The 23467-nt window shown below is 46.2% G+C and overlaps 1 protein-coding gene across 1 annotated transcript in view; it reads right to left on the bottom strand.

Annotated features, from left to right (window-relative positions):
- ATP9B (ATPase, class II, type 9B) overlaps positions 1–23467 on the bottom strand; it is a 255515-nt gene that overhangs the window by 113084 nt on the left and 118964 nt on the right. The window contains exons 10-11 of the mRNA XM_006875888.1: positions 15070–15145; positions 9326–9402 (exon numbers count right to left, since the gene is read on the bottom strand). Of these exons, the coding sequence (XP_006875950.1) occupies positions 9326–9402; positions 15070–15145 (153 nt within the window). The remainder of the gene's footprint in view (positions 1–9325; positions 9403–15069; positions 15146–23467) is intronic.

Raw genomic sequence — 23467 nt, 5'->3', positions numbered from 1 at the left:
ACCTGTGCTAACTAACACCCTACACAGGACACTCAGCATACAGAGGACCACTTCCTCTACTGTACACCTGGACTGAAGGCCCTAAGGGGTCCTGAGGGCACAGTGGGCTACATGTTGGCATACTGCGCAACTCAAGTCCACCAGGAGCTCCATGGCAGGAAGGGGAGGCTTTCTGTTCCCATAAACACCTACAGCCTCAGAACCTACAGTGCTGCTCTGAGTCAGGAGAGACTCCACAGCACCCCACCCCAGCACCACTACAGATGACCACGAGTTTGAGTCCCAGCCCTCACCTCTCACCCTGTTCATTAATGTATAACATTAACTAAAAACAAGACCAAAAACTAACTCTCTTTAACGCACACCATGTCACACTTAAAATCAACCAATACTTATTTTACTATCATTAAACGCTGTTGAGTCAGTTCTGACTAACAGTGATCCTGTTTCTTAGGAGCAGCTGGTGGGTTTGAACAGCTGAACTTGTGGTTCCCAGTTCAGTCTGATCCTACAGCGCCACACCAAGAGTCCAAGTAGCCACAAAGTACAGGAAAAGAGACAAGCAAAAGTAGCCATAGGAGATTCGGCATGACAATCCTCACTCTGAAGCTGGGTGGGTTCCACGTGAGGATCGTCACTCTGAAGTCATGGTGGATTCCACACGAGGATCCTCACTCTAATGTTACGCTTGATTCCTCACGATGATCCTTACTCTACAGCTATGGTGGATTCTGTGTTATGATCATCACTCTAAAGACACCAGCTTGTCTTACACCCAACAGACACTCGCAGGAAGTCATTCCCTGTTTGGGTCACCCTGCAGTGGACATCTCCATTTGTCCTGTGCTCCAGCGTCTGTGCACAAGTGTGTTCTGAAGAGAGAGAGGGGACATCTATGGTAGGTACAACTTGTTATAGGCAGACAGCAGCCACACAGAAGAACACGCCAGGGAGCAGCTGAGATCCCTTAGGATCCATCAGAGACAACTGCAAAGCTGGGAATGGCACTTAGGATGGGAGAAGAGCGAGTGTGTGTGTCTGCACAAAACGAAGCAGCGGAAACCTTTAGTTAGGGTACAACTTCTTTTAAAGGAGCCAACTAACACGAGTCCTTGGAATATTCCCTCCCCACACTGGTATCCCACCGCCGAAGCAAACAATAGTCAAGACCTGTGGTGTATATGATGTGGTTCCTCGAAGGCTGCTGGCCTGGCGCTCACCCCCGCACCCGTGGCCAGCTGCTCCTCCAATATGATGTCAACTCCCACAGCACCCCGCACCCTCCAGGACAAGGGAGACCTGTGAGCATCCTGCCAGAGTCTTTACAGACATGGCCAAGTTTCAATGTCTCCACAGTAGTGCCCGACTGAACGAGGAGTCTGAGCTTGCAGCTCCCCCAGAGCTGCAGACACGCTGATACTAGGAATCTCGCGTAGCCCAGATCTCAGCTCATATTTCCTGCAGCGCCGTGGCTGGGCTGGGGAAGGCACTGGAAATCCGTGCTACTACATCTGCCGTACAGGAACCTCTCTAACGCCTCGTGAAAAGTGTCCATCAGGAGTGAGGTGGCCACCCCGGCTCAGTGCATGCTGTCATGAGTGACAGAAACATCTGTGTGTCCTACCTGTATTCACATCAGACATCCAAAATTTCAATCTGACGTCATAGCTTTACAAAAAGGAAAATGAGTATTGTCTTGTGGATGGATTGGAGCCTCCGGAGGCTGCAGGCCAAAGGATGTGCACCAGCCAGAGGCGTTATGCTAGCTGACAACGCTAACTGCATATGGAACAGAAAACACAAACTGCAATTCATATTCGTTAGGTAGACACACAGTTCAGTTCATGCAGTTTTTCAAAAGCCCAATTGCTACTGTAACTTCACTCCAAATAAATGAAGCACACATCAGTCAGGATGAACTTTCAAATGTATGTTGACGAGGTTGTGAGTAGACTTGTTACGATCATGTTGTACCAACCCATAGCAACCTTGTGCACAGGAGAACGTAACACTGCCCAATCCTGGGCCAACCTCACTATTGTTGCCATGCTTGAGTCCATTGATGCTGCCACTTGGCCAATCCATCTTGTTGGGGGGTCTTCCTCTTTTTTTCTTACCCTGCACCTTACCCAGCATGACATCCTTCTCCAGCTCCAGCGACTGTTCTCTCCGGACAATGTGTCCAAATTAGGAGAGATGAAGCTTAGCCATCTTGGCCTCCAAGGAGCACTCTGGCTGCACTTCTTCCAAAACGGATCTATTGTTTCTTTGGGCAGTCCATGGCACTTTCAGTATTCTCCTCCAACACTGTAACTCAAAATGCATCAATTCTTCTATGGTCTTCCTTATTCACTGTCCAGCTTTCGCATGCCTATGAGGTTACTGAAACCACCATGGCTTGGGTCAGGCACACTTTAGTCTTCAAGCTGACAACTTTGCTCTTCAACACTTTAAATAGGTCTTGTGCAGCAGATTTGCCTAATGCGATACGTCGTTTGATTTCCTGACTGCTGTTTCCTTGAGTGTTGATAGTTGATCCAAGAAGAATGAAGCTGAGGAATTATACAATCCTGCATAGAAAATGATAACTAAGGTGGTAAAACATACACCATCCCTGAGAAAAGCACTTCCACCCTTTGAGGAACATGGTGGCACTGTGCTAGCTACAGGTGGGGACACTGTGGGAACCCTGGGGTCCAGGAGGCTGAGCCTGGGTTTATAGCTCACAATCCAGGGGAGGGGGCTACCCTGACAAGGATCACAGACTGTGAGTCTATATGTCTCAGCCAGAGGGAGACTGACCAGGGGCAGCTGGTGGGCCCCTCACAAGCACCCACAGCCCTCGCCCCGTCTCCCCACAAGCACCTCACGGCCAGCCTGCAGCACCTGAGGTGAAGCAAGGCGGCGGGTCTGAGTGCTCACTAGCCTCTGGCGTGAAGTCCTCCACCCCACATGGATGCCGGCCCATGGCACTGGTGAGCAGGGGACTGGGCCATGCCGACAGACGTCCTCCTTGGGGAGACATTCACACAGCCAGGGAACTTTCTAGCACAGCTCATCCGTCCACACTAAGTCCACTGATGGCTCAGGTCGTGGTCTTCCACTCTGGTCACTTGGTGACGGACTAGAGACTCCCTCAGAAACCCGGGAGAAGTCTGTAAGCTCAGACGGACTGAGATGGAAACTGCAAGCCCCGAGGAAGGAATTAGAATTTTAAAAAAATTAAGAAAATTCTATGAAGAGATGACTTGTTTTGAATGATTGGTACTTCTGTCAGCAATTCTGACTTCAGATGGCTAAGAGTGATGATGTCATGTCCAATAGTCCTTATGTCACTGCAACACAGGGTCACCTGGCTGAGTGTGACTCCTGGTGACCCCTCGTGAGAGAGTGGGACCACCCTGTGAAAGGGTTTTCTCTTGAGGAGTCGGGGGGGGGGGGAGGGTTATAGCCACCAGTCTTCTGGTTGGCAGCCAGCTGAATGCTTAACCACTGAGCTCCCTAGGGCTTCTGATTACTAACTTCTTTTGTTACTAAATAGCTCACAGCAACCTAGTATAGGGCTTCCAAGGAGCGGCTAGTGGATTTAAACCTCCGACCTTGTGGCTAGCAGTACAGTGCGGCCCCTACAGTACCACACCAGGACTCCGTGAGTCCTTCTCAATCAGAACTCCATGCAGACCTGAGCCTCTGGAGTGAAATAAGGAACCTGCTCACGTTGTCCAACTCAGACTCCCTGCTTTCTTGTTGACACTTCAAAGGAAGCAGGGGACTTCATGCCGGTTGTCCGGTCAGGATGGACAGAGAAGATGCCCCAGATGTTACTTCAGCACCACTGTGCCCACAGGGCATGCTGCAGCTCTCAGCTCTCTGGAAATGACTGGTTTATTTATGCTCGCACTGCTGAGGGTATGTGGGTGAAAGTGGCGAAGGCGGTGTGTGCTGTCTTAACCCATGAGCACACTGTGTCGCCTCGATGTGTGGCTGAATCACTTTATTGTGGGTCCCTCTGTCTAGTTCATCTTTTCCTGATGGGGCGCTGAAACGCTATGATTTGCTAATATTAATAACAGTTATCCCAAAAAGGCATTTCAAGGCTCTTTTCATCGATGGGGACTGACTGTAACACTATATTCTACAACATGGAGCTCTTTTGTGAAGCACACGATCACATTTTAAGACAAGTATTTCAATCCAAAAATATTTTATTTTTCAAGAAGGCACCTATTAAAAAATGTAAGGGGTACTGCAATTGTACACAATCACAAAACTAGAGAAAAGTCAGTTATACCATTGCAATACTTTAATAGAAGCCAAGACAACGTTTTAAATATTAATCAATTATCCTTTTGTCAGTGAGAGCGCTATTCTCCAAAATCGCCTTGATAACTTCAGCTTGCAAAGTACCCCACAGCTGATCCTATTCTGTCTTATTAGCTGAAAGTGCCTCGTGACAATCCTACTGCCAGGAGGCACTTCTGATCCTCATAATGGCACGTCTCACCTGTCTGCCTGTCAATGAGACTTCGGAAAGCATCTTTTTATTAGAAACACAAATCAATATCCCCAAGGAATGACAATAGCTGCGGAAGGCCATTTGTAGCATCGTTTCATCCTTGCTGTTCCGACTGTGAGAAACTTATCATTAGGAATGGCGTGGAAATGGCAACCTGTCACAATTGATTTTCCTTAACCTCCTGTAAGAACTGTCTCCCTCCTCAATGTAATCAAGTGTCATCTGATTCAATATGTCTAAAGCTGTCCATTACTCCACTTTCCATCCTGATAATTTAAACTTCCACCAAACATTATTTTTAAAGTGTTTAGTAATAAAAACTTTCAATTTGTGCTAAGTTTTAAAGTTAAATTCTCAAGTTTTGCATACACTCCACTTGCTCCTTTAAATGAATGCTTGCTGAACTCTGCAATAAAAGACACCTGCACACTGAAAATGAGCTTTCAGAATTCCTTCCGACTTTGGAACAATCCCCATCTAACAAAATTCTGATTCCTTCTGCTGGATGTAACATCCTCAATTCAAAGAGGAAAACACACACACACAAGAAAGCAGTAGGCTAAGCACTGGACTGCTAACCAAAATGTCAGCAGCTCGAACTCACCAGGTGTCCTGCAGGAGAAAGATGAGACCATCTGCTCCCGTAAATACGGAGAGCCCTGGAAACCCTATGGGGCGGGTGGGGGGCAGTCCTATTCAGTCCTACTCTGCCCTGCACGGTCATTCTACGACAAAATCCACTTGAAGCAGTGCGGAGGTTTGATATTAAGCAGAAAGCTTTATCTTCAGAATCTATAAAATCACTAAGTCAAATGGCATGAATCCATTTGAAGGACCATTCCACAAGGATGAATGTTGTTACAGCTCTATGAATTTATACAGGAACTACTTTCTAGTGACAAAAAGGGGCTAGGCCAGGAGACCCAGGGTGGTCCTCACAGGTCCAGTGCAGGACGTTTATGGGATCAGATGAGAACCGGTGCTTTCAGACCCTACCCAGGGGTGGGGGGAGGGGGGTGTCACAGCTTGGAGTCATGAAGCAGGAGTCTGCAGACAACGCCTGGAGAGCAGACGTCACTGAGGCTAAGATGGCAGTTAAAGAAAATGTCTTCATGGCTGTTGTATTTTATATCATTTTTTATGACTAAAATGGCATGGCATCTGTCCTGCAGGATAAGATGGGACCAACAGGGAACACGGTTTAGACCTGGGTTCTGGTACACTAGTGCTCATGCCCACATCGTTTTCTTGACTTTTCTGTGTGTTTGAAGATTTTCATAACAATTTTTCTTGGAAGCAGCCAAAGAATAAAATGGCCAAAAATGATGGCAAAAAGGAGACTAAGCAAAAGGCGGCTTGGTACACTGTCATTGTTAAATGCCATCGAGTCAGCTTTGACTCATAGAGACTCTGTATAGGGTTTCTGAGGAGCAACTAGTGTGTCTTAACTGCCGACCTCGAGGTTACTAAGGCCAATGCTTATCCTACAGCAGCAGACCAGCCAAATGCTGCTGCTACTGCTCTGATTCTGCACCGACACTGTGTAGGGTTTCTGAGGCTGTACATCTTTACGGAAATAGAAAGCCTCATCGTTCTCCCATGGGCTGAGCCGCTGATGAATTTGAACTACTGACCTTCAGTTAGCAGCCCACCCCATAAACCCATTAGGCTACAAGAATTCCTACACCAGCCATATAAGACTGCTACAATGCCTTCCTGAAAATACATAGGATAAAACTACATGTGAAATAATGGTCAGTTTGTCTTCTGTCCATGGCAACAGTTACAAAGCATAATATGAAAAAAAGGTACCCAATTCTACTTAAAAAAAGGCAAGGCATGTCCAAAATTTTACACAAAAGTCTGGAGTTTTGGATATTACTCCAAGTATTAACAGCTCCTTCTCATTGTTGTACTAGAAATCTTATTTATTTCCATTTCCACAGTCATTACCCAGAATTCCTGTCTGAGCCCCCCCACTCCCCACCCTGCTTCCAGTCTGTGTGGGAACCGTGAGGGCAGAGTGCTTCTAACTTGACCTGCTTCCATGGGGCCTCCGTGGGCCTGCTGGCCTGCTAACCCTGCCCGACAGGATGCGGGATATGGCTGCAGAGCTCCAATTCTCGGGGCTTCCCTCTCCCCACCAGCCAACCATTCCTCCCTCTTTCTTCTGTTTTGGGCTCTTGAACTGGCCTGGCATTTGACAGACTGCAGCTGATCCAGGAAGTTAGGTCGTTAGACTGCACCAGTGTTGAGGAGCACACATTGCTAGGCTAAAGCCTTCCTCAGTGCTCTGAGGGGTTGTCTCAGACCTAACCACACTACCGCAATGGGGGTGGACTGCACTGCTTTCTGACACCAACACTGGGGTGGTCGCCTTTTGAAAACCCGGAGCTTTTGCAGGTGTGTACCACCGTAGGCGTCCTGGTGTGGTGCTGTGGGTTAATGCTCCGGACTGAAAAGCCGCAAGGTTGGTGGTTCAAGCTCACTAGCTTGAACCTCAGAAACCCTATACAGGGTCACTATGGGTCAGAACCGACTCTACGGCACTTTACAACAACAGCAACACTATAACAGAGGTGGGACACAAGCAGAGTATAAAAACAGCCCACGGGTATAAATCGTCTCTGCAAATCGAAGCCGCTGTGTTTCAGGTACCACTGGCTGCCCAGGGGGCTTGCTCGTCCAGAGAAATCCGCTTCTCTGCCTCCCAAGCAAGAGCCTCGTCCTGTGCTCAAAGCACCTGCCGGTCGTGACGCTGACTTCTCACACGAGAAACACACATTCTCTCCTGTGTATTCCCATAAGGATCCCTCAGCTCCTGGAGCCCTTGACCCAGGACCCTCAGGAAAGATCACATCTCCATCCCACCAAGGCATTCCCCTAGTATCTTCCTGCTGATAACTGCCATTGCCCCACCGGTCACTGCTGCTGACCTCCTCCTACTTCTCTAGTCTTCCCTGACCACTTCCCCTCTGCTTAGCCCCCGTGGGGCCCTGTGAGGGACCCTGTCTCATGGTCACATTGGGGCCATTCAGGCCCCTCATGGGGTAGTCCCATGCTCTCCCTCTGCACATAGCAAAGCATCATGATCCTTGCTGCTTGATGTGGGGAGGCCACCTAACTGGCTTCGGGGAATGTCTGTCCCTCACACCTTCCTTCTACTGTGGGGCCACTGCAAGCCCAGCTCCCTCCCAGGAGCCCGAGTTTGTCTGGAGGGAGCAGGGTGCAGGGGTGCCCCCAACTGTGAGGGCAACAACAGCCCAAAGACCATCGCCCCTCAAGTATCAGCTTAAAGGTAGATGTACTCACCTGGAACAAATGCCAGTGCCTAGGTCAAGAAGAGCCCTCCGTGAGCCAGTGGCTCTTCCAGTCTGCTTACGGTAAAGGGGAAAAGGGAAGACCCCACTGAGATGGACTAGACAGGGTCCAAGGGTCACTATGAGTCACTACCAACTAGAGAGCAGCATCCACGTGAATCAGCAGCAACAGTAACAACCCACGTCATGGAAAATACAGATCAAATGAACGGGCTTCGAAGTGTCACTAATCAGCTTCATAATTTAGGCTTAAACAACTTTAACCAAGGAGAATTACTAATTCCAGTGCAGACCTGAAACAACAGGGGTTAGCACACGCTTTCTCTGGTGCCAGCAGATCTCGTTCCGACATCAGACTGAGGAGTAGTACAATGGACACTCTCCCGACTGCACCCACCACAGGAGTGGACCTCTGGGTTCTCAGAGTGAGGAGGACTCGTGTCCTGGGATCACTCTCCCGAGTGTTCCCCAAAACAGGAGAGGATGCTGGGAACAAGCAGCTCTGCACATAGCCTTACAATGCAACATTCCCCTAATGTGTGATGGGAGAACTATTCTCATGGTATCTGAAATACAATGCATCTAATATGAAAAGTATCTCTTGAATAGAATTATTTCACTTCTACTAATCTGTAAAATGTCCTGCAAAAGACACTCTACACTATTACTGAATCACAAACCAGGTACAAATCACTGTGGTAATTCTTCCTTCTCAGAAACATCACAGATTATATTTCAAAAAAGGTAGGCAATAGGCACGTACTAAGAACTTCTCAGCTTCTCAGATTATTTGCTCAGCATACAGGTTGAACAAGTATGGTGAAAGAATACAACCTTGTCGCACACCTTTCTTAATTTTAAATCATTCAGTCACTGGAGAAGGGTATCATGTTTGGTAAGGTGGAGGGTCAGAGAAAAAGAGGAAGACCCCAATAAGGTGGATTGGCCAAGTGGCAGCATCAATGGACTGAAGCGTGGCAACAGTAGTGAGGTTGGCCCAGGATCGGGCAGGGTTTCTTTCTACTGTGCATAAGGTCGCTATGGGTTGGTACTGACTCGATGGCACCTAACAACAACAACAAAAACAACATGAGCTTCTCAAGAGCTGCACATTTCGGGTTTGTTACTCAGTCATTACAAAGCAGAATACTCTTTCTATGATTTTACTTAGGCACACACACTTTGTGTAAAAAACAATTTTTGGAACATAATCGAGTAAATCAGTCTTTACAGTAAAATGTAGTTCTGAATATGCTTCTCTTGAATGAGAAATTATTTAAATAAAACAGTCTTGACAATGTATCTAACATTACCAAATGCTGTAACAACATTAATATATACTTTTTTTAAAAAATGAAAGGAAAGTATCTCTTGAATAGAAAATTTCACTTCCACTAATCTGTAATAAAATGTCCTGCAAAAGAAAGGAAAGGAAGAAGGAAAGGAAAGCGCAAGTTGGAGCCAGCAGTGGGTCCTTCATCTAGCCTACCTTATTTTGGGGATTGGATGTGTTCATTACACTTCGAGTCTCTTTTCCAGTATAAATGACAACACCTATCACAGTACCTGCAAAAACAGGAAAGTGGTCCTTATGGAGTTGCTCCACAGGGGGCACAGATACCACCAGCCCAGGCCACACCCACTGCCCTCAGACACAGCACTGCCAATGTTGATGGGAGCACATGCTCCCTGCTGTCTGTCTGTCTGTCTCTGCTGAGCCGCTGACAGACCTTGTGGTTTGTAACCCACTGCACTCTACTTGATTTTGTGTAAATTGACTTGACAATGTGTTTAGTTTGGCTTATTCAAAAAAATAAAATCCAAACTTTTTATAAAGGGGCTACTGAAAAAGTCAAAGGATTTTTTTAGGCAATACTTATTCACACACACGACACTGGTCCATGGAGTGGCCCTGGCCTCACCTCTAACAGTACCGCTACTGCTGAAACATTGGCCAGCACCCATCCACAGTCGGTTCAATTCCCACTCAGGGCAACTCACTCAGCAGGACGCAGCCGAACCGCTCCTGGGGGTCCTCCCATGGACGTAATGAGCAGAGGCAATAGTTCTCACTGGCCAAACTCCTCATTTGCCCTTCAAGCCAGGACAGCACCAGATGAACCCGATTCTTTGTGCAAGAACAATGCTCCCGTCTAAAGATTACAGTGCTACTAGGAACACCAGGCAGTGTTCCTATAAAACCAGGTGTGGCCCTGCACTCCGCCGCTATCCATCTCTTCTATGTCACTTCAAAGTTTGGATTTCTAATGCTGGACATGCCAGGATGATGGAATCATGCAGGTTTTTAATTTAACAACCAAGAATCATCCGAGATCTGAGAGGCCCACCAACTGCAAAGGCTCCCTGGCCCTCAGCACTGGAGAGCAGGCAGAAGCCTGAGGGAGCTGATTCTAGAAGAGCCTATGCAGAGTTTGTACTTATAAATGTCAACACTTTTGTAAATGTTGACAGTGAAATAGGGTTCATGTGAGAAACAACACTCAAATAATTTAAGTATAATCCTCAACCAACCAACCACTGTGGAACTAAGCAGTGATTATTCTAAAACCATTTACTGTAAAATCTAGTGAGTCACACATCAGAACTGGGAGTAAAGTGACACACTCAACACTGGCAAGGGGAGCCTCTGCCACGTGACCTCCCCCCACACTCAGCAGCACTGGGTACAGGGAGAGAGGGACCCACCCACACTGGGCACTGCATATGACGGAGGGGAGCTGGAAAACTCAGCACTAAGTACTAGGGGTCCATGGACCCCGCAGACTCAGCACTGGGTATGGGGGAGGGGGGAACTTTTGACTAGCTGACCCCCAGAAACTCAACACTGAGTACATGTGGGCTAACACTGCACTGGGTATGGGAGAGGGAGACCTGCAGCCAGACCCCCACTCACACTCTTCTCCTCCCCGGGAGGTCGGGAGGACCCAGGTTGCTGGACCCCCACTCAGCTGACAGCTGCAGGGTGACACGTGTCCCTTCTTCTGTTTTTTTTTTTGCATTTCTTTTTCATTGGGTGTCAGGTGAGCCCTTTGCACAAACTTCACAGAGCCCCCAGTATTACTATATCTGGCTGATTCCCAAGGCTGCCCTAAGTGTGCACGTCATGAGGTCATACTACAAAAGCTTTCAGAAAGACTTTAAGCTAAACCTGATCAAATCGGCACTTGCTCTATTTTGCAAATGTAGCTTGACTTTCTCAAAATATCAAAGAAACGCTAATGTTAAGTATGAAGGCAGAAAAAGGCAATTTGTAAAATTAATTTTCTTAATAACAAACATGTTTCAGTAAAGACTTAACAACTGAAAACAGTACCCTAAAAACTGAGGCAGATTATGATCCACATTGATTACGGATGGTATTGTAAATTTAAAGGCTCCGGGGGGGGCGGGGGGGGGGGCGCTGTGGTTAATACTTGCTGGACTGCAAAGTCGGTTTGAACTACAAGGTCAGCGGTCCAAGCTCACCAGCTGTTCCTCGGAAACCCTATACAGGGTCGCTATGGGTCGGAACCGACTTGACAGCACTTTACACCAACAGTAACAGTAAAAGTTAAATCTGACAAATGACTAAAGAGGAGAGTGTAGTTCACAGGGACATGAAGGGTCCTGAGCCCCGCTCACTGGGGGAGGTTGATGCCAGATGCCCTGAGAGCCTTCCTACTGGTCTGCTTCGGAATGCCCACCGTTGCTCTTACAGAAATGCTTACAACTTCTCCTGTCTCTCAACCAAGGCACAGACTAGAGGCAGAGACCAGAAGTGTGGAAAGGGGCTGACAGTTCTGCAACAAGACACAAGGGGACACCCGTAAAGTGCACTCAGTTTGTCTGGTACCAGAAATAAGCAAAGACATGTTGTGAATATTTCCCATTTAGTGAAATACTTACATGGAGAAAAATTCACTTTAATAGACTCATTTCATCTATATAAGGGGACTTCATAAAAATCATGGAAAAATTCCACTATCTTTTTATTTCATTTCCACAAACTCTTTGAAGCCCTCTTATATTTTAAACATAATACTAAGTTCTCCTCGTCTCACTGGAAGGCTTCCACATCAGAACCATGGGCATTTGAGAATATGTTTGTGTATTAAGACCACAAACACAATGCTAGGGAGTGAACTGTGTGATTGTGCTGACACTCTCACTGGGGATGGGGCTGGGTTCTGTTGAGAGGGTTGAGCTACAAGAGCGCAGACTTGGAACAGAGACGCAGGCAGAGACGGGGAGGGTACCGCACCACAAGAAGATCACCAGGGAGCCGGGAGCCGGGAGCTGCCTGCCCCCGTCCTGGATTTGGACTTCTCATCTCCGAAACGATGAGAATGACTTTGTTTGTTAGCGCCACCCAAGACTAATAACACGGATTCTCAACAGTGAGTTAACCTTTAGAGTCCTTAGCACAAGGCATGTATCATTCTGTGCTGACCGACTGGTCTACCGCCTCGAGGCACAGAGGGGTGGTGGTCAGCCTCTGAGAGGATTCACAGCCTGGGAGCCCTGGGGGGCAGTTCTACACTGTCCTGTAGCATCACTGAGTCAGAATCAGTGGGTTTGGTTTGGGTCCCTCAGGATAATGGTGATACAGTATCCACAAACAAATCAAACTTCAAGTGGAGAGAGTCTTTGACAAGAGCGCTTTCAGTCTGGTTGGATCCCTCTGCACATGGACACAGGGCGTGGACATGCAGAGCTGGGAGGAGCCCTGGGGCACCAAGAGCAGGCGTAGCTGCAGATGCAGACACCGCGGCCAACTCAGAGTCTAGGTCTCAAGTCTGGACGTCTGCACAGGCTCCAATCATCTTCCCACACACATCGGTTTGGTCTCAATTTCTCTTTGGTGAAATACTAATTAACTTGTTAGTTATTATGTGACTTTCTGGTTACAATCGACTTAGAAAATTTCATGCAAGATCCTACCAACTTCTAATTAACACTTTAATTATATTTTAAGCAAACCTTTCCTAAAGCAAGATCAGAAAAAGTAACAAGAACAAATTTAAGAACAAAAAGTAACCAAGCAGTATTTCAATTTTATGATTACAAAATACAAATCAGCAACTAGCAAGTCAAAGTCACCAATGGTGGCTTTCCAGGCGGCCCTCTGCTATGAGGCCCAGCACCGCCTTTAAAACCCCGGATGTGTTCAATACCACATCTAATGTGAGTCACAGAAAAAGGTATCTACACACAAAATGTAAAACAAATCTAGACAACTGGTAACCCTGTTATCTGGTAGCATGGTGGGTTAGGCAGTGGGCTGCTAACTGCAAGGTCATCGGTTCAAATCAACCAGCCACTACACAGGAGAAAGGTGAGGTTTTTCTGCTTCTGTAAAGATTTACAGCCTCAGAAACCCTATACAGGGTTGCTATGAATTGGAACTGACTTGCCAGCAGTGGGTTTTGGTTTAACTTGTAATAAAATGATTAATGGCTTTATATAAATTACTGGTGGTGGTATATCATCAAATCAGATCCGATTTAGAGCAACTCTGTATAGGGTTTCTGAGGCTGTAAATCTTTATGGGAGTAGCAAGCCTCATCTTTCTCCTGCGGAGCAACTGGTAGATTTGAACTGCTGACCTTGAGGTTAGCAGCCCAGCTCGTAATCTAAACTACTATATCCAGAAAAAGAGAAAGAAATACTTCCTCAAATTTATTCAATAGACAAACGGTAACTATGGCTTTGTATTACAGGAGAAAAATGAGGCTTTCTGCTCCAGTAAAAATTTACAGCCTCGGAAACCCTATACAGGATCTCTACAAGTTGGAACCAATTCGATGGAACTTAATAAAAACAACAACAAATATTGTGTGTGTGTGTGTGTGTGTGTGATTCAGACAATCAAAACAACAAAAGCACTTGTGGACATCATGCACAGGACCCATGGGACTGTCCATCTCACCACGCATGCCAGAGTCCAGAACTGCTAGGCTGCTGTCCTCCGCTGAAGGCCACTCCGGGCATCAGCAGCAGTGTCTGTGAGCTACTGGTGAGGTGTCACCAGAACAAAGCAGAGTGGACTTCCACCCCTTTTACAGCAGGGGACCCCAACAGCTCCCAACTTCACTCATGAGCCGTATATAAGCACCTCTGCCCTCAATCAGCCTCCAGTTTGGCCCCTGGACCTAAGCCACCTCACCAGCAGCCCAAGACCCCTGCAGCTGCTGACTCAGTCTCCCCACCGTCTAGTTGAGGAAGGGCCGGGAGCTGGCATGATGTCGGTTTTCTGTCACCACCCCAGCCCTGCAAAGTGTCGGACATACAGAGGCTGCTCAGCATACGGGAGAAGCAAGCAGGAGCTGGGAGCTGAGAGTCCCGACAGACTGTGCGGCACACAGAGCACCTCATTAATGAGCATGGCCTTTGAGGCAAAGGTCTCCTTCTATGGTCTACTGTAGGTCCTAGCTGAGATGCCTGTGATTAGGAATTCTGATGTGGCACTGCAGGATCAACACTGGACTATGAACCATAAGGTCGACAGTTCAAACCCACCAGGTGCTCCTCAGGAACCCTATAAAGGGATGGTATGAGTCAGAACCAATTCAACAGCACATCATAACAGCACCATGGGGAAAGACTGCAGAGGAAGCAAAGAGTACGTATGCCTTGGGAGCATGCTCGGATTCCAGTTTATAAGGCTGCTTTGGACCAGTTCGCTCTTTTGCCTTGGATCTCACATCTGGCTCATGGTGTCTGGCCTCCACTTTGTTGGACTGCCTTTCGGCCCGTCACCTGACCTGATTCTCCAGTTCCCGCAGCAATAACCTGTCCTCTGACCAGCTGAGTGGGGTTCCTCAGCTCTGCAGACTACGTGAGTGAGTAGATTCCTCCAGATTCTGAACTATGAATTTGGGACTTGTCAGCTTCCACAATTACGTGAGCCATTTCTTTTAACAACTGTGAGTTTTGTGAGACGTTGCAACATGTTACAGAACCCTGGGACTTGAGGGAAGGGAGGAGTGGTGACTGATACCAAGGACTTCGGATAGCTTTAACTGCCCACTGATGAGCCTTAGGCTGATCTTTCTAGAAGAAACGACTCACACAGGACAGCAGAATGCAGCAGCACCAGCAGCTGCCCACAGGCACCTGCTCTCAGTGAGGGCAACATCCTAAGCTAGGCCCCTCCCATGGTTGTGGTCCCAAGTCCCTAGTCAGAGGTGCCACGGCACAGCCGCATGGGGCCAACTATGTGTGAAGGCTCACCTGATGCGACCACAGTGCTGGCCCACAGCGTGTTGTCTATACTGAGGCTCTCGTGAATGGGCGGGTCACTGTCTTCCTGTCACGGGAGAGAAAGCAAAACAACAGCCAGTTAGCAAAGGTGTTATATGACCTGTACTCCAGCCATCCACAGCCACTTCCAAGCAGTCAAAAGCGCTGCAAAGCGAAGTTCCCACAGACATCTTGTAGTTGCTGCGGAGAGCCCTGCAGTCTCGGGCTGACTCATCGCAATCCTGTATAGGGTTTCCAAGGAACAGTTAGTGAGTCTGAACCACCGACACTGCAGTGAAAACCAATCTTGTGGTCCAAATCAGGCCTTCCACAGAAACACTGCATGTCCTGGCTCTTTAAGCACTAACTAAACAGCATCAGAAAGTGCACCCAAAGCACAGACATGCCCACCCACCTCTAGATGAGTGCTCACTGCAGACACCCCACCTTCACCCTAGCTTTTCAATGTGGCTCCGATGTATACCCAACAGTCGCCATGAGCCAATTCCCACTCACAGTGACCCTATAAAAAGAGGAGAACTGAGCCATAGGGATCCCAAGGCTGATCATTACTGGTGACTGGAGTGCAAAGGTTGGAAACCAAGAAGGACCAACAGTTGGAAACCATAGCTTTTGTGATAGAAAGGATGCTGGAGATTACATGATAGAATTTAGCTAAGCCAATCACAAACACCTCTTTTAAACAACATAAAAGACAAGTATACACCTGGACTGCACCAGATTGAATCAAATTGGCTCTATCTGTTTGGAAAAGATGATGTAAAAGCTCAATATTATCGGCCAAAATAAGGCCAAGGGCAGACTGTGGAGCAATCCATCAATTGCTCACATGAAAGAAAGTTCAGGCTGAAACATAAGAAAATTAAAACAAGTCCACAAGAGCAAAATTATGACCTAGAACATATCTCCCGTATAAATTTAGAGACCATCTCAAAAACAGATTTGATACATCAAACACTAATGGCCAAAGAGCAGAAAAGTTGTGGGATGACATCAAAAACATCATCCTGGAAAGAAGCAAAAGGTCATTAAAAAGAAAGAAAAGACAAACACTGATTTCAGAAGAGACTCTGAAACTAGTTCTTAAGTGTAGAAACGCTAAAGCGGTGCAAAATGTGAGGAGGTAAAGGGGCTGAACAGAAAACGTCCAAGGGCAGTTTGACAAGACAGAATCAAGTATTATAATTAAATGTGCCAAGAATTGAAGTTAGAAAACCAAAACAAAAGAACATGCTCGACATTTCTCAAGCTGAAAGAACTGAGGGGAACTCAAGCTTTGACTTGCAATAGTAAACAAGGAGCATCAGAAGATGGAAGGAATACGTGGAGTCACGGTTCCAGAATGAAATGGCTGATGTAAAATCTAGTCAAGAAGCAATGACAACCGGAAGTACAAGTCCAGGCTGCACTAAAGGCATTGGCCAAAACCAAGGCTCCAGGAATGAACGGACTACAAATTAAAATCTTTCAACAAACTGACGTAACACTGGAGGCACTCACACACCTATGCCAAAAAATTTGGAAGACAACTACCTGGCCAACCAATTGGAAGAGACCCTATTTCTGCTCCTCCCAAAGAGAGATGACTCAACAGAATATGGAAATCATTCAACAATATCATTAGTACCACATGCAAGTGAAATTTTGCTGAAGATATTAAAAAATGGCTGCAACAGCACATTGAAAGGGAAGTACCAGAAACTCAAAGGCAGATTCAGAGGAGGATGTGGAACGAGGGCTATCACCGATGGCATCAGACGGATCTTAGCTGAAAGCAGAGAACACCAGAAAGGGTTTACCTGCTTCACTGACTATGCAAACACTCCCGACTGTGTGGATCATGAGCAGCTATGGTTATAACACTGAGAAGAACGGGTATTCCGGGACACCTGGTTATGCTCATGAGGACCCTGTACATAAACTAAATTGGTTGAATAGGCAAAGGGAATACTAAATGGTTTAAAATCAGAAAATGTGTGTGCCAGGGCTGTATTCTTTCACCATAATTATTCAAATAATCCAAGAAGCTGGATGTCTTAGGTCAGGTTTTCTAGAGAAGTAAAACCAGTGAAACGTATATACGTATATATGTATACACATATAAAGAGATATCCAGTATCAAGGATCAATGGCTTACAGTTGTAGAGTCCCAGGTTCCCAGAGGAAAAGCGAGAGAGACTTCAGGAATGTCTATTATATTGGGAGTAGTCCACACCCCAATGCAACATCCTTTCAATTGATTGGCTGCTCCCAGCCTCTCACTGTGGAGTTAACAATGCCTGAATTAGGTCTCATCACTATGGGAACAAGCACATCTTAACTGCTAATCCTCCCTCTGGAAATCCTGGCCTAGTCAACTTCACACAAACTCCTAACTATTACACTGGATTATGTGAAGAACAGTGTTGTATCAGGATTGGAGGAAGACTGAACATCCTGTGATATGCAAAGAATACAACCTTGAATGCTGGAAGCCAAGAGGACTTAAATAATTACTGCTGAAGATCTAAGACTACAACCTTCCATAATGATTGTACCTCAATGTAAAGAAAACAAAAATCCTCACCACTGGACCAATAGATACCATCAAGACCAATGGAGAAAGACTGAAGTTGTCCAAGATTTCATTTTGCATGGATCCATAATCAATGCTCATGGAAGCAGCAGTCAAGAAATCAAACATAGTGCATCAGGCAAATCTAGTGCTCAAGATCTCTTTAAAGTGTCCAAGAGCTAAGACATCAGGTAAGGACTAAGATGCACCTGACCCAAGACATGCTATTTTCAATGGCTCACATGACTTTGAGTCATGGTGTTGGAGAAAAGTCTTGAAAGCACCATGGACGGCAAACTGTGTTGGAAGCCGGACAGCCAGAGTGCTCCTTAGACGTCATACTTCTGACATGCCTTCACACTGAAGCAGCCCTGGAGAACGGCATCATGGTTGGTAAGTGGAGGGTCAGCAAAAAGGAGACCAACGCGATGGCTGGTCACCGTGGCAGCAGCATCAATGGGCTCAAGTATAACAACGATGTGAAGCTGGCACAGGACTGGGCAATGTTTGGTCCTGTTGTGCACAAGGTCACTATGAGTCTAAAGCGACTCACTCCAAGACACCTAACAAGAGCAGAAAGTTTAGGAGAGCAGACGGCCGCGTCTTAACCCCGAAGAGTGCCTAATGAGTTTGAACCTCAGTGCTAAATCTACTGCGCCACCACAGGTCCTACAAGTATGAGGGGGCTTCAAACATTGGTGGAAAAATTCTATGATCTTGTCAATCCATTTTCCATGGACCTTTTGAAGTCCCTCATACAAACAGACCAAAAAAAAATTTTAAATGCACCTGTGAGTACTATTGGACAACTAACACCACACAGACATAAAATGGTACCATATCTCTGAAAGTTCTCTTACATACAAAGCTTTAGTAAGGTGGACACTAAGCAGATTCAAACCTGAGTCGCCACTTTTGTGTACGACTACCAGAGAGGACCAGGCATCAAGAGGACGGGAGCGTCACATGCAGGCAGCTGGTTCTTCATGGGTGCTGTGCTGAGCTTGTGAGATCAAAGCAACATTTAACACCTGAGAATGCTTCAGCTTACTTCAAATCCACAGTCTGTCAGCCATTCCCTGTGGTCAGTTGGTGGGTCTGAGCCACTGACCTTGTGGTTAGAAGTCCAGTGCTTATGCCCCAAGGTGGCTCTAAGATGAGGAAATTCATGGTGATTTGGGAGGAAGGGCCCAAGGAGAAGCATTTTCAAACACAAGCTGCATGTCACCAGTCAGGTGTTTGGGGTGGGGGTGGAGGGGGCGGGGCTGTCTACATTTATTTTTCCTCTTTTTCTTGTGAACTGGGTGAATGATATACAGAGCACATCATTAGCTGTATATCAACAATTCACACAAATTTTGTTCTCTATGAACTATAATCCCCTCAAAGTAACATCACTGATTCTGTGTGTCCTCCCTGTACATCCTGTTTGCTTTCTCCTTCTTCTCAACACCTCCTCAATTGTGTCCTTGAAGAAATGTGCCCTTCAGTATGAAAACCTCTCTAGCTTACTGTTCCCCTTGTAGACAGTCTATTGTTTGGCTGACAATCCAGACCTCAAAGGTGGCTAAGAGCTATAGTCTCAGGGGTCCACCCATCTCTATACAACAGTAAGCCTGGGCTTTCTTACGATTTTGAGTTTTGTTCCACATTTCTCCCCCTCTAACCAGGATCATCTATTGTGACCCCTCCCTTTCTGAGCAGTTGGTAGTGCTTACTGAACACCATCTAGCTCTTCTGGGCTCACGGTTGTAGTAAGTAAGCATCAGGCCTGTGCTGGCTGGCTTCCCTTCAACTCACTCCTCAAACCTGGCCACATCTCTGGTGGCCACAACCTTCTTCTCTGGTGTAACTGTGAGGTTCTGAGTCTAAAGCAACCCCTAAAAGTTCCAAAATAGTTATCCCCAATATTGCCAAGTTAAAAAACACAGAATTTGTGGTGAAGTTTATTTGAGAAAGGGGTTCTGCCCACAGCTCCAAGTGGCCGGACACCATGTGGAGTGTGCCCTCCTCTATGAGGCCAACGTCTCCCACGTGGCCCTTCTGTGAAGACTGTAGAATTATACTGAGCATAACTGGGTCTGTCCACATGGAGGCTTACTCTGTTCATTCACACACATCAGGCACCAAGTCAAGAGCCCAGCACCACGTCAATAGAACCACAGCAATACAGCCAAGTCAGTGGTGGCTTCATGGGGCAGTAACGCTAAGGAACAATCAGAAAACACCAAGGGCCAGTGCATCCGGGAGCAGGGCAGGGGTGTGCTGTGCCTGCACACTCACTCACATATGTACACACAAGCACAAGCATGCACTCGCATACATACATGCACACCTGTAGAATGCACATGTACACACTCACATGCACACACGTGTACTCCCACACTGGTACACTCATTCACAGACACACAAATATTGATGGACGCATACCTGCACACTCAATGCATACAAATACAAATGTACACATGCACATGAACACTCAATGCATGCAGACACATGCATTCAAGCATAGAGACATGTGTACTTGCATACATGCACATGAATGTGGCATACTCACACGTGTACATGAGCACATGTTCAGATGTGCACACGAACACACACACAGTTCACTTTACGGCCCCCCCTTGAGGGCTGACTTCAGTTACAGATTACCATGTCAAATATGCTAACACAGGTTTTGCATTTTTGTTCTTTTTGTTGCCGAGTGCTGTCGTGTTGGTGCCCACCCACAGCGACCCTGTCTAGGGTTTCTGAGGATCAGCTGGTGAGCCTGAACCACCAAGCTTGCCGTTCAAATGGCTTTGCAATCCGGAACATGAAGCCACAGCACTCCACTTTTTGTGTTTCGTTGTTCTCAAAACAAAACAAAAAAAATCTGTCTACTGAGAGTTACAGAACTGTATCAATATTCAAAATAGATCATTTCAAGTGCAGACTCATGAGGTCAATGTAAATACAGATGTAGACAAGAAAAAGGCAAGAAGGCTCAAGAGGAGACTACACCCATCTAGATGAAGAGCTATCAACACCTTTGGTACCTGAACTAGATGTCTCATTTCCATGTATTTTCACATACAAACCCGGACCTCCACCTGGACTCACCTGGAGCTCTGTTGACATGTGCTTGATGCCCTTCATGAACCCTCAAGTCCTCAGTCTCTTATTGCCAGCACTACTCCTTATCACTTCCATGGCACAGTAGACGTGGCGTTTTGCTTTTGTTCCCTTTGTTGATAACTAGAGTACTGTTTGCAGTAAAGACAAAAAAGCCAGGACTACTAAATTTTCCTTCTACTTCTATGTTTATAGAAGAAAACGCCTATAAGAGGAAGCAAGATGTGGGGAGTGGCCACAGAGTAGACATTTGTGAATGAGAGAGCTAACCAAGTGGTAACAACTGCTTCCCAATTCACCTGCAGAGCTATCATGGTCTCCGTTGGATGGACATTGGGGTACAGGGCTCACATTGTGTGTCCCCACCCCAGGGAAGGGCTCCAAATGCATGTCTCTGTGACCCCATGAGACCACCAGAGACTGACCGGCACATGCACTCTGTCAGTCATCAGAGCAGATGAACGAAACCCTGCAAGCCACGGCTCCTGGCCCCCCAGCACAGCACAGACAGCCAACAATGGTACCTTCACAGTCGTGCAAACAGGAAGCCAGAGCTGCCAGACCTCACCATCACATCCCCATCATACCAATCAGCACTGCTGAGCCGCTTCAAGGCTCTTCATAAAGCTCCCGAAATACGTGTCATTTGAAATCACGAAAGCTTATCCCTCAGTAAAGCTTTTCCTGGTGGCAAATGCCAAGAGAAAGGTACGCACTAGAAACATTTTAAATGTTATCAAGCGTTCTGAGCTGCAAATAAAACATTCGACACAATCTGGTTTTAGTTGGTTCTCCTGTTACTTTTCTATAAACAATCATGTGAGTGTTTTTGTCTATTTCCAGCACAATGAGATACTGAAGAACACACAACACTAATGTAAGTTTCCTTTTAATTATGGGGAAGCAATGTTAGGCTTTAAACATTAAACATTTTTCTAATATCAAGAAAATTATTGTAAAGAAAGTACTTTACCATTCTCCTATATAAAACAAAGACTGGGAAGATGGGGAAAAATTACCTGTAAATAACTTTTCTTTGGGCTTCCTTCTGCTTAGTGCTATAATGCATGCAAAGATAAAATCTGCTTTTGGGGGAGAATACACAATGTTACTGTTTGAAGCTGCTTTCTCAATAGTGTACCCGGTTTAACAGACAATAGAGATCTGCTGTTAAAAGAAGAGTATTTTGATTGGAAAAGACATGAACAATGATAAGCGTGCTATGGCTTGCAAGAGAGATTAGGAGCACAAACTGCATTATAAAAAGCCTGAATAGGAATCTGACTCGAAAGGACCTCAAATACTGCTAACATTTCAACACTGGCAACTTGAGTCTGTTTCCAGCTCCAAACTTCTACAACAGGTAAGTTCTGAACAATAAGTGAAAATAATGATAGCAATAAGAAGTCATTAATTTACCAGAAAATGCTGTACAGTCAGCAATTTAGGCCGCCCTGACGTTGTTTTCAGAAAAGAACCAGATACTACTTACAATGTACATAGTACACTGAGCTCTGTATGGGAAAATACAAAATACTCAAGTTTACTCCCACAGGAACCTCAAATTAATCTGCTCTCGGATGTAAGTATTTGAGCTGGTCCAACACAAAAGATCTATCTTCTCCACTGCATAGATTAGTCTTAAAGAGAAAATGAGGGATATCATTTTTGTAAATGTTCAGTTAATACCTAGGTAATTAAACTGAATTCCGTTTGCTAGTCACAAGCTAGTTATCGAAGGTGCTTCCCTCCCTCTCTTGTGAAGAGGAGACTTGGGGCTGTGCTGTGTATCAGGGTAGAGACCCCCCAGACCCCCCAGGTGAGCACTGCCATCCATCACAGGACCCTTTGTCTTTTGTATTTTCTCAGATACACGGTGGGTCCTTTCAATATGTAGATTCTTAGTATTTTAGAATCTTTCACTTTATCTCAATTTCAAAAATTGTCTCATAGGTTGTCTCAGTCACTCCAAGGATAAAGACTGGACTTGCCTGGCTCATCTTTCTGATATGTTTTTCTTTTACTGTTTAATCTCCGTGGCTGTTCTCAGCAGCCACTCGTACCTTAGTGACAGTCTGTCCTCTGGGCACAGGGATTCAATCCTCACTGCTCTGAGATTTGTTCTCTATTTCCTGAGTTCAGTGAGCTCTAATTCCAGTGAGTCGATACTGACTCAGAGTGACCCGTGTACAACACAACAGAACACTGCCCGATCCTAGACAAACCTCACAATCGTTGCTACATTTGAGCCCACTGATACTGCCACTGTGTCAATCCATCTTGCTGGGGGTCTTCCTCTTTTTCTCTAACCCTTCACCTTACCAAACATGATATCCTTCCCCAGAGACTGGTCCCCCGACAGTATGCCCGAAGTATGAAAGACAAAGTCTGGCCATCCTGGCCTCCAAGGAGCACTCTCGCTGCACTTCTTCCAACACAGATTTGTTTGTTCTTTTGGCAGTCCATGTTACTTTCACGATTCTCCTCCAACACCATAACTCAAATGCATCAATTCTTCTATGGTCTTCCTTATTCACTGTCCAACTTAGACATGCAGATGCGGTTATTGTAAATACCAAGGCTTCTGTCAAGGCACCTTAGTCCTCAAACTGGTATCTTTGCTCTTTAACACTTTAAAGAGATCTTTGATCTTGTGCAACAAATTTGCCCAATGCAATATATCTTTTGATTTCTTGACTG

Source organism: Chrysochloris asiatica, unplaced genomic scaffold, assembly GCF_000296735.1.
Source record: "Chrysochloris asiatica unplaced genomic scaffold, ChrAsi1.0 scaffold00345, whole genome shotgun sequence".
Classification (NCBI taxonomy): Eukaryota; Metazoa; Chordata; class Mammalia; order Afrosoricida; family Chrysochloridae; genus Chrysochloris; species Chrysochloris asiatica.
Note: the sequence above shows the minus strand (reverse complement) of the source record. Positions and strands in the feature narration are given on the sequence as shown.